A 12,268-nucleotide genomic window follows, 5' to 3' on the forward strand; every position below is an offset into this window, starting at 1 on the left:
TAAACCGCTTATGCCCACTGAAATGAATGGGCAGCGCCACCAAACCGCCGGCAAAGCACCGCGGCGTTTTCCGGGTTGTTTTAACCCTTTTTGAGCCACTGGCGGGGGTTAAAAGCGCCCCGCTAGAGGCCGAAAACCTCAGCAAAAACTACGGTAAATCGCCACTAAAAATAGTGTGAAAGGGGCCTTAGAGAGGATTACTTTCTGGTGTTCTTTGGAAGTAAATTCCAGAGTTTTGAAGCATAGTTTTCCAAAGAAGTGACCCCTCCAGAGCAGTAAACCCATTCCCCTTCTAGAGGGGTGACTCTTCTCCCTCCAGAGAAGTCACCCCTCTTTCTCCAGTGTAATGATCCCCTCCAGAACAGTGACTCCACCTGTCCTGGAGCAGTAACACCCCCCTCGAGCAGTGACTCTTCCCAACCCAGAGCAGTGATTTCTTCCCATAAAGAGAAGTGATCCCTCCAGCGCAGTAACCCATTCCCCTTTCAGAGGTGTGACCCTCCTCCAGCACAGAGACCCTCTCCCCTCCCTCTCCCCCTGCACAGCAGTGACTCCTTCACCTCTAGAGAAGTGACTTTTCCTATCCCTCTGTTGGCTCAGTTCAAAGCTTCAATCAGGGACAGAGTGCCTGAAAGGGAGCAGACTCTGCTGAACTCTCTCTAGAAGACACAATACACTCTGGGAATCCTGTATGATCAATGCTCTCTGTATTTTCATAAAAACAAAGAGTACACACATATTCATACTCCTATATAAACACGCTATTTCAGATAGCAAGGATAACTTGGCACACATTTGTGGCAGTGTTGTAAGTCTGTTAACTTGCTGCACATTTTCACTGGCAAGTTGTACACTTACAGAGCACTTGAAGCACAAATTCTAGTTGACATTTTTCCAATTTGTAGGAAATTTGTGTGGCAAGACTCTAGCAAGAGCAAAGTTGCAGTGGAGAGTCTACAGCAAGAGCTCTGCAAGTCACAGTGGCCTTTGTGGTGGGATGACTATTGCACAGCATAACTGAATCAGAACTTACAGCAGACTTGCAGAATATTTGCACAGAAATATGATCTGGAGTCATGCAATGTGGACTTGCTGCCATTGTGCATCAAACTTGTGAAGCCTGGCAAGTCTGGCAATAGCTTAGCAAGTCATTTTCAAACTTGCAGCTCAATTGCTTGCTATCTGGGATATATGATATATACTTTGTGTATATATATATATATATATATATATATATATATGGTAATACAAAGATATGGTCAGGAGGTGGCCAGTATAACAACACCTCACGTATGAGATGCAGTGAGCCAATGGCAGATGTTGTACCTGCAGTTTTGATCTCAGATGTTTCTTCACCTTATCCAGCTTGAATCTGACATGTTTTCCAGTTGGTTTTTCATCTTCAGACTCTTCCAAGCCATCAGTGGATTCTTCCTCATCCTGCTCTCCAGCTGCCTGTCTGCTGAGGACAGGGCTGGGAATCTGCGCTGGTTCAATCTTTTTCTGTTTTTTTAATATTTTACCTTTAAGAGCCTAAAGAGAAAGAAAACAATTATTAATAATCAGGGTTTCTAGTGGATGAAGCTCAGAGTTCTGCAGGGGAGGGGCTTATTGCTCATAGGATATTAAAGAGAAAATGTACTCCAATAGTAAAAGATGATATTATGTTGAACACTAAATACAACCAGTTATTACTCTGCCCCCCTCTCTCTGCAGTGTAACAACTATTATGCATTCCAGAACCCAACACCCTCATAAATTCTGTATTAATGTGACTGATCTCCACTTTATCCTGCCACCTGTCAGCTCGCTTTACAAACGGCTGGATAGGAAGGGTTTTATTGCATCATGGAACCCAAACATTTCCTTCTTTAAGCAGGCCTTTTTAGCTGTGGGAGGAAAGGCCACACACAGTAGGAAAAATGTATATCCTTACAAGTGTGCCTGGCAGGTGGAACGATAAGTGTCATCACATACATACCTGCCAGAAAACAGATAATTATATTATCGTCTAGAATTTTAATGGTCTGGGTTCTGTTTTGTAACCATTATAAGTGCAGTTAGTACTTGGTGATGTTCTAATTTTGGAAGTGAGCAGATTGTCCCTCCCAAAACTGAACTGGCTTATTGTTTTAGCAAGCTTTTCGATTTGTCAGTGAAGTGAGTTGCTGGAAATATTGTGTGCAGGCTTCTTGCAGTGTACTGAATGGTAATTACTAGCCCTCCACACACAAAGAGTGCACTCAGGAGTGAAGTGACAGAGATAAGTGTGGAGACAGAGTACCTGAAAGGGAGCAGACTCTGCTGTACTCCCTCTAGAAGAATACACTCTGGGTGGGAATCCTGTATGATAATGTTCTCTGTATTTTCATAAAACAAAGATCATGTACACACATTTACTGTACATACACACATTAACACACAATCAATATATATATATACATATATATAGATATAGATATATATACAGTATCTCACAAAAGTGAGTACACCCTTCACATTTTTGTAAATATTTTATTATATCTTTTCATGTGACAACACTGAAGAAATGACACTTTGCTACAATGTAAGGTAGTGAGTGTACAGCTTGTATAACAGTGTAAATTTGCTGTGTCCTCAACACACAGCCATTAATGTCTAAACTGCTGGCAACAAAATTGAGTACACCCCTAAATGGAAATGTCCAAATTGGACCCAAAGTGTCAATATTTTGTGTGGCCACCATTATTTTCCACCACTGCCTCAACCCTCTTGGGCATGGAGTTCACCAGAGCTTCACAGGTTGCCACTGGAGTCCTCTTCCACTCCTCCATGAGGACATCACAGAGCTGGTGGATGTTAGAGACCTTACTCTCCTCCACCTTCCATTTGAGGATGCCCCACAGATGCTCAATAAGGTTTAGGTCTGGAGACATGCTTGGCTAGTCCGTCACCTTTACCCTCAGCTTCTTTAGCAAGGTAGTGCTCGTCTTGGAGGTGTGTTTGGGGTCGTTATCATGTTGGAATACTGCCGTGCAGCCCAGTCTCTGAAGGGAGGGGAATCATGCTCTGCTTCAGCATGTTACAGTACATGTTGGCATTCATGGTTCCCTCAATGAACTGTAGCTCCCAGTGCCGACAGCACTCATGCAGCCCCAGACTATGACACTTCCACCACCATGCTTGACTTTAGGCAAGACACACTTGTCTTTGTACTCCTCACCTGGTTGCCGCCACACACGCTTGACACCATCTGTACCAAATAAGTTTAACTTGGTCTCATCAGACCCCAGGACATGGTTCCAGTAATCCATGTCCTTAGTCTGCTTGTCTTCAGCAAACTGTTTGTGGGCTTTCTTGTGCATTATCTTTAGAAGAGGCCTCCTTCTGGGACGGCAGCCATGCAGACCAATTTGATGCAGTTTGCGGCGTATGGTCTGAGCACTGACAGGCTGACCCCCCCACCCCTTCAACCTCTGCAGTAATGCTGGCACCACTCATATGTCTATTTCCCAAAGACAACTTCTGGATATGACGCTGAGCATGAGCACTCAACTTCTTTAGTCAATCATGGCGAGGCCTGTTCTGAGTGGAACCTGTCCTGTTAAACCGCTGTATGGTCTTGGCCACTGTGCTGCAGCTTAGTTTCAGGGTCTTGGCAATCTTCTTATAGCCTAGGCCATCTTTATGTAGAGTAGCAATTCTTTTTTTCAGATCCTCAGAGAGTTCTTTGCCATGAGGTGCCATGTTGAACTTCCAGTGACCAGTATGAGAGAGTGAGAGCGATAACACCAAATTTACCACACCTGCTCCCCATTCATTCCCGAGACCTTGTAACACTAACGAGTCACATGACACTGGGAAGGAAAAATGGCCAATTGGGCCCAATTTGGACATTTTCACTTGGGGGTGTACTCACTTTTGTTGCCAGCGGTTTTGAGATTAATGGCTGTGTGTTGAGTTATTTTGAGGGGACAACAAATTTACACTGTTATACAAGCTGTACACTCACTACTTTACATTGTAGCAAAGTGTAATTTCTTTAGTGTTGTCACATGAAAAGATAGAATAAAACATTTACAAAAATGTGAGGGGTGTACTCACTTTTGTGAGATACTGTATATATACCATTTTATATATATTAGAATAATACAAATACAAAGATATGGTCAGGAGGTGGCCAGTATAACAACACCTCGCTTATAAGATGCAGTCAGTCAATGGCAGATGTTGTACCTGCTGTTTGGATCTCTGGAGTTTCTTTAGGTTATCCAGCTTGAATCTGACATGTCTTCCAGTTGGTTCTTCATCTTCAGACTCTTCCAATCCATCAGTGGATTCTTCCTCGTTCTGCTCTCCAGCTGCCTGTTTGCTGGGGACAGGGCTGGGAATCTGCGCTGGTTCAATCTTTTTGTGTTTTAGTATTACTTTACCTTTAACCCTTTCATGACTAAGCCTATTTTTGAAATTTGGTGTTTACAAGTTAAAATCCATTTTTTGCTAGAAAATTACTTAGAACCCCCAAACATTATATATATATTTTTTAGCAGAGAATCTAGAGAATAAAATGGAGATTGTTGCAATATTTTATATCACACGGTATTTGTGCAGCGGTGTTTTAAACGCAAATTTTTGGAAAAGGGACACTTCCATGAATTTTAAAAAATCCAAACAGTAAAGTTACCTCAATTTTTTTGTATAATGTGAAAGATGATGTTACGCCGAGTAAATAGATACCAAACATGTCACGCTTTATAATTGCACGCACTCGTGGAATGGCGGCAAACTATGGTAGCTATGAATTTCCATAGGCGACGCTTTAAATTTTTTTTATGGTTACCAGGTTAGAGTTACAGAGGAGGGCTAGAATTATTGCTCTCGCTCCGACGATCGCGGCAATAGCTCACATGTGTGATTTGAACACCGTTTACATATGCGGGCACTACTTCCGTATGCATTTTCTTCGCTGCGCGAGCACGCGGGGTCGGGGGCGCTTTAAAAAAATTTTTTTTTTTTAATTTATTTATTTTATTTATTTTTAGACTTATAAATTGTGTTTTTTTAAAAAATGTTTTTTTTTTTACTTTTATTGCTGTCACAAGGAATGTAAACATCCCTTGTGACAGTAATAGGTGGTGACAGGTACTCTTTATGGAGGGATCGGGGGTCTAAAAGACCCCCGATCCCTCCTCTGCACTTCAAAGTATTCAGATCGCCGAAAACTGCGATTCTGAATACTGTGTATCTTTTTAAATTCGGCGCCATTGGCAGCCGAGTAAACGGGAAGTGACGTCATGACGTTGCTTCCGCGTTTACATTGAGAAGGCTGGAACGAAGCCGCCCACAGCTTCGTTCCAGCCCGCCCACAGCCGCCGGAGGCAGCCGATTGGACACCGAGCCTCCCGATCGCACGGGAGGCCCAGTAAGAGCGGCGGGAGGTGGCGGGAGGGGGGACGTCCCCTCCCGCTCCTCCTGTATAACAGCCGAGCGGCTTTTAGCCGCATCGGTTGTTATATACGGGTAGCCGATCGCCCACTCAAAACAACGGTACCGGGATGATGCCTGCAGCTGCGGGCATCATCCCGGTATAACCCCGGAAAGCCGAGTACGCACATATGCGTACGGTCGGCGGGAAGGGAGCCTAAAACAAAACAAAACAATTATTAATAATCAGAGCAGCTAGTGGATGAAGCTCAGATTTCAGCAGGGTAGGGGCTTATTGACTCCTAGAACATTAAAGAGAAAATGTACTCCAATAGTAAAAGATGATATTATGTTGAACACCAAATACAACCAGTTATCACTCTGCCTCCCTCTCTCTGCAGTGTAACAACTATTGTGAATTCCAGAATCCAACACCCTCATAAATTCAGTATTAATGTGACTGATCTCCACTTTATCCTGCCACCTGTCAGCTCGCGATACATACAGCTGGATAGGAAGGGTGTTATTGCATCATGGAAGACAAACATTTCCTTCCTTAAGCAGGCCTTTTTAGCTGTGGGAGGAAAGGCAACACATAGTAGGAAAAAATGTATATCCTTACAAGTGTGCCTGGCAGGTGGAGCGATGGGTGTCATCACATACCTGTCACGGATGGATAATTCTATTATCATCTAGAATTTTAATGGAGTGGGCTCTGTTTTGTAACCATTATAAGTGCAGTTCATACTTGGTGGTTTTCTAATTTTGGAAAAGAGCAGATTGTCCCTCCTAAAACTGAACTGGCTTATTGTTTTAGCAAGCTTTTGGACTTGCCAGTGAAGTGAGTTGCTGGAAATATTGTGCGCAGGCTCCAGTCAGTGTGCTGAATGGTAATTACTGTCCCTCCACACACAAAGAGTACACTCAGGAGTGAAGTGACAGAGATAAGTGTGGAGACAGAGTACCTGAAAGGGAGCAGACTCTGCTGTACTCCCTCTAGAAGACCCAATACACTCTGGGAATCCTGTATGATAATGCTCTCTGTATTTTCATAAAACAAAGATCATGTACACACATATACTGTACATACACATATACACACACTCTATATATATATATATATATATATATATATATATATATACCGTTTAATATATATTAGAATAATACAAAGATATGGTCAGGAGGTGGCCAGTATAACAACACCTCGCTTATGAGATGCAGTGAGCCAATGGCAGATGTTGTACCTTGAATCTGACATGTTTTCCAGTTTGTTTTTCATCTTCAGACTCTTCCAAGCCATCAGTGGATTCTTCCTCATCCTGCTCTCCAACTGCCTGTCCGCTGAGGGCAGGGCTGGGAATCTGCACTGGTTCAATCTTTTTGTGTTTTAATAATATTTTACCTTTAAGAGCCTAAAACAAAAGAAAACAATTATTAATAGTCAGAGCTGCTAGTGGATGAAGCTCGGATTTCCGCAGGGGAGGGGCTTATTGACTCCTAGGACATTAAAGAGAAAATGTACTCCAATAGTAAAAGATGATATTATGTTGAACACCAAATACAACCAGTTATCACTCTGCCCCACCCTCTCTGCAGTGTAACACCTATTGTACACTCCAGAACCCAACACCCTCATAAATTCGGTATTAATGTGACTGATCTCCACTTTATCCTGCCACCCGGCATCTCGCCATACATACAGCTGGATAGGAAGGGTGTTATTGCATCATGGGAGCCAAACATTTCCTTCCTTAAGCAGGCCTTTTTAGCTGTGGGAGGAAAAGCCAAACACAGTAGGAAAAATGTATATCCTTACAAGTGTGCCTGGCAGGTGGAGCGATGGGTGTCATCACATACCTGTCAGAGGATGGATAATGCTTTTATCTCCTAGAATTTTAATGGGTGGTGTTCTGTCTTGTAACCATTATAAGTGCAGTTAGTACTTGGTGGTTTTCTAATTTTGGAAGTGAGCAGATTGTTCCTCCCAAAACTGAACCGGCTTATTGTTTTAGCAATTTTTTGCATTTGTCAGTAAAGGGAGTTGCTGGAAATATTGTGCTTAGGCTCCAGTCAGTGTGCTGAATGGTAATTACTAGCCCTCCACACACAATGAGTGCACCCAGGAGTGAAGTGCCAGAGATAAGTGTGGAGGGGGATTATCACTCTCCAGACGGCGGATATCTGTCAGCTGCAGGTGGAGCAACTAATTACCTGGAGAGGGCCAAGGAGTCATCAGGATGGAAGCAGAGAGTCCGCCAGTGCTGGGAGATGAACAGTTCACGTCCAGCATTGCTTCCCTCATAATAGATGTTGAGAATTGTGTGTGACACCTACACTTCACCATTCATTTTTGAATTTTAAGACAAACATACAAACAAAGGTAATTCCACCCAGAACTGATGTTTTAGTATTTAGTGGATGCTGGAGACAAAGACCACATTACAATCCCTTATATCCCCACTATACTGGTGGTGAGAGTAATACCAATGCTGATGATCTCTGATTGAGGACCCTTCTGAGCATGGACAGGCATGACAGTACAGCCAGCAGACATGACAGCGTCTCTCACTGTGATATTACCTCTCAGGAAACCAATTTACAGCTTGTCCAACGTCTGCTGTTTCATGTTCATTTTTAAGGAACAACTCCAAAAAACAAATCTGTGAACAGTGGATATGTTTCATTTAAGCTTATTCTGAGTTTTCTATAATCCAATGTAGCCACATTCAGCAAGCTTTTTACCATGCTCCTGGGCATGACTGCCACATCTTGTCACATGTCCCTGTGCTATGCAATGTTAGGTGGAGTTAGAAAAGTGGGACATTATGGTGAATATCTATTTATTTTTAGGGTATTTTTTAAGCGTCATTTTTATTTTGATAACTGCAGTGAAAAATTTTAGTCTCCAGTTAACATCAGATTCTTCTCTGGTAGGAGAGAAACATTAACAATATGCTGTAAATTAAACCACTTTCTTGAAGGAGAGCTCTGCCTGCCACTAAATAAATCCTTTTTTCAAGAGAAGCTTTATCGAACATCATAAAAAATTCCAGTGTAAAGACATGGGGTTGATTTACTAAAGGCAAAAAGACTGTGCACTTTGCAAAATGCAGTTGCACCCTGCAAGTGAAGTTGCTCCAGAACTTCGTAAATGAGCAGAAGATCTGCTGACTTCCATCATCCAATCATGTGCAAGCAAAAATGCTGTTTTTAAATTTTCCTTGCACATGATTGGGCATTCTTTGCAAAGTGAACCTTTACCTCATTTACTAAGCTCTGGAGCAACTGCCTATCCACGGTGAAACTACACTTTGCAAAGTGCACAGTCTATTTGCCTTTAGTAAATCAACCCCTTTATATCACTGTATATTGTAGTGAAGTTATACATCCGGACATTGCAAAAATCGCATCTGAATAAGTTCCCTAGGATTCAGACCAAGCGTGTCCAGCCATGGTGCCCACAGCTTCTCAAAGTTGACCATGTAGCCCCTGTGTTGGTTAACGTTTAAGAAGAAGAGTATCCCCCATATGAGTCACTTAGGTCTTAAGGGAGGGTGGATCTGAAAATTTCCATAATAGTAGAATTCATTTGCGAGCCTTAAAAAAAGCTCTGGCAAAGACCACTCTCGTCATCTCCTCTGGAATCACTTCACCGAGAATACCTAGCAAACAACATTTCAGGTCGAGAGGCACGTTAGTTTGAAAAACTCTATTAAGAGTGGACAGAACCCCGGCCCAGTACCAGTGTAACTTCAGGCAATGTCAGAAGAGATGAATGAGATCCCGGTGTGTTCTTCTACATCTACCACATAGAAATAAATCTTTTTAGCAGGGTCAGGTAAGATATTACCATTAACTTCCAATAGGTAGATCTCTGGACTGCTATGCTCCTCCTTTTAAGTCACTTTTACAATTTTGCTGGAAATAGCCTCTGCTGTGATGTGATCTGAGTGATCAGAGGAAGCCCTACCCTCCAAATTTCACATAATGTGAGCAATGCTGTGGTTTCTCCTTAGGCATGCAAGAACCCTATTAAATATCAGAATCATGCAAGAAGCTCAAATTATGAAATGTATATTTCTGAAAACTCAATGTGGGTAAAAAAACACTTAAAACAGTTTATAAACTTAAAAATTCTAAAAACTATTTTAAAACTGACCAAAAACCATTATATTTCCCTTCCAGACGCTTACCCAATATTTTCTTAGTGGTGAGAGCCAATGAGAGCTGAGGATAGCAGCCACTTGACTGAAAATAATGATCGTTATGGTTGATTTTTTTTATGTTTTAGCTGTTTATAGTGCCAGCTAACTACCATCACCTGCCAAACAACTACAAGGGGCAGTGGTGTTACAACTTTGTGCCTCTCACATGTGCGACTCCAGTATGTCACTCACCTCAGGGGATGGCAGGACTTCAGATGATGAATCAGTAATGGCGGTTCTCAGTAGTTTGTCTCCGAGGATGGTGATTAAGTGATTGGCTAGGACTTCCTGCTGCTTGTAGGAACAATGGTCCTCCAGGGACAACACCAGCGGATACTGCGATGTCTGACAAAAGAAGATGGTTAGTTGTATTGTTGTATTGGAATCTGAGAGACGACAAACATTTATTTTCATGATTAATGAGCTGCCTGTCAGAAGAATTCTGAGCTCATAGCCGGGAACATCAGTAGTGCCGATCTGTATGTGACATGCCTAAAGAAACACTCCAGATACAGCAACACTGGAATTCCTTCTACTAGAAGAGAGATCTACATCAAGTACGAATCACAAATATCCTTACCACTATTAACTACATTAAAAAGCCTAGTTGATGTCTCCACCCTGTTCAGCTCTTTATAGTCCTGTATCCGACATATTGTGATGTAAGACTAATATTTGCTTGAAAATGCCTTATAATACCCTTTTTTGCCAGTAAAAATGCTTCTTCCTGCCCTTCCCTTCCAGTGCTCTGGTTGGCAGAGTGACAGTCATACCCCTTATGACATCTGCCATCCTACAGTTCTGTATCCCATCTTGTATCTTCCTATTAGACAGCACAAACATATTTGGACTCTCAACGCCAGTGCCATACCAGGGACGAGGATGTGAGCATATGAATATGGAGGACGTTAGCACAAAGTCTGTCTATATGCATTTTTGTGACTCCAGGGAAAGCTTAGGTTAAGGAGGTTCTGCACTATGTTACCACAGTTTTCATTTCAGGGGAGATTTCAAAGGGGAGAACTCTTCAGAGACAGTGTCAAAATGCAAACTAAAGTACACTTTGACTTTAGCAATAATTAATACATTAAAATTTAGGAGGGAGATATAGACACTATTGACACCACATGCAAAAGGAACGTGAGAAACAAAAATTAAGAAAACAACGGACTTTCAGGTGCCAAAGCTAATCTCGAGAAAAAGGCAAATACATAACCTTCATAAAAAATATCCAAAGTTTTTGTTATTAACATCAATGATTAAAAAATATGTAGCATAAAAATATATGCTGTAAATACAGTTCTGGGTCACTGCAACTATGATCACTCAGAGGAGTGCTTAGCTGTACTGCCCAACTAGAGTAAATATAATAATGGGTTTATAGAGACCAACACATCAACATATGTAGGAATACAGGATATAATCATGGGTCTTGATGCGTTTTGCCATCAATTAGCTTCATCAGGAGTCTAATCCATAACCGATGTGATATATGTATAGCACTGCATCCAATCAAAAAGGATATCACAAGTCACCTCAACTGCAAGGAGGACTAGTGAAGTGTGGACAGCAATATGGAGCCCTCAAAAACCGCCCAGGTATCTGCTTCAAAGAAAGTGGAGTAAGTTAATTTCTTATGCCAACACATATAAAGTGCTGTGGAGTTATGGGGAGTGCTCCAGATCAATCAAGGTGTATCCAGAGATGCCGGTCCTATCAAGACAGATGTTCCCCAACTGAGGAAGGGGTGAGAACCCATTTTTAATCATCGGTGTTAATAATAAAAACGTCGGATATTTTTATGGAGGTTGTGTACTTGCCTTTTTCTCGAGATTAACTTTGGCACCTGAAAGTCCGTTATTTTCTTCATTTTTGTTTCCAATTATTAATACATTCATTTTTTAATTGTGTTTTTCCCTTACCTTAAAGGCATACTTGTCAATGACATAGATTACAGATTTAAAATAAACTTTGCTGGTAAGAGTTCGTCCGTGATAGACTATTGGTTCACCTTTGGCTCCATCAAAGCAATCAATCTCCAGACAACGTAAACCATGCATCAGAGCACTGGAAGAAAAGGACAGTGGGGCTCATTAGCCATGATGACATTTGGGTGCTGGTAATACTCTCTTCACGGATGTTTCCGTCCTCCAGTTTCCAAAACAAGTCTGTTGTGTTCAGTGTGCTTGTTTCAGTCTTGAAGGCTTGCAGTATTGGTTATGTTTTAATTTTTTGTAATCATTTTTGGTGCTGATATATTACAACATAGATGTGACTTGAAGTGATAGTGATATTCGTGCATTACAGAGTTTATGTTAAGGCTGAATACAATGGCTAGAGCTAGAGTTTGTGCTGGCACTAAGTGGGGATTAAGCTGAATTCCAGGGTAGATTTTGGTGTTTGGGTAGGAAAGATTCAGGACTAAAACTTTAGTGTTGAGGTAAAGTTGACTTTTAGTGTTAGATTTTGGTGTTTGGATTAGGGGCTAGTTTGAATCTTTAGGTTAGAATTTAGTGTTTGGGTTAGGGGTTATGTTGAACTTTAAAGTTAAACTTTGATATTTAGGTTCAGGTTTAGGTTGCGTTCTAGGGTTAGACTTGGTGCTAGGGTTATTGGGTTCAAGGGTTAGACCTTGGTATTAGGCTTAGGAGTTAGAT

The 12,268-nt window shown here is 41.7% G+C and overlaps 1 protein-coding gene across 1 annotated transcript in view; it reads right to left on the reverse strand.

Moving 5' to 3' along the window:
• PLCZ1 (phospholipase C zeta 1) overlaps positions 1-12,268 on the reverse strand; it is a 130,632-nt gene that overhangs the window by 71,933 nt on the left and 46,431 nt on the right. Inside the window, exons 5-8 of the mRNA XM_073623589.1 lie at positions 11,534-11,678; positions 9,804-9,956; positions 6,651-6,818; positions 1,327-1,533 (exon numbers count right to left, since the gene is read on the reverse strand). Of these exons, the coding sequence (XP_073479690.1) occupies positions 1,327-1,533; positions 6,651-6,818; positions 9,804-9,956; positions 11,534-11,678 (673 nt within the window). The remainder of the gene's footprint in view (positions 1-1,326; positions 1,534-6,650; positions 6,819-9,803; positions 9,957-11,533; positions 11,679-12,268) is intronic.

Source organism: Aquarana catesbeiana, linkage group LG03 (genome assembly GCF_042186555.1).
Source record: "Aquarana catesbeiana isolate 2022-GZ linkage group LG03, ASM4218655v1, whole genome shotgun sequence".
Classification (NCBI taxonomy): domain Eukaryota; kingdom Metazoa; phylum Chordata; class Amphibia; order Anura; family Ranidae; genus Aquarana; species Aquarana catesbeiana.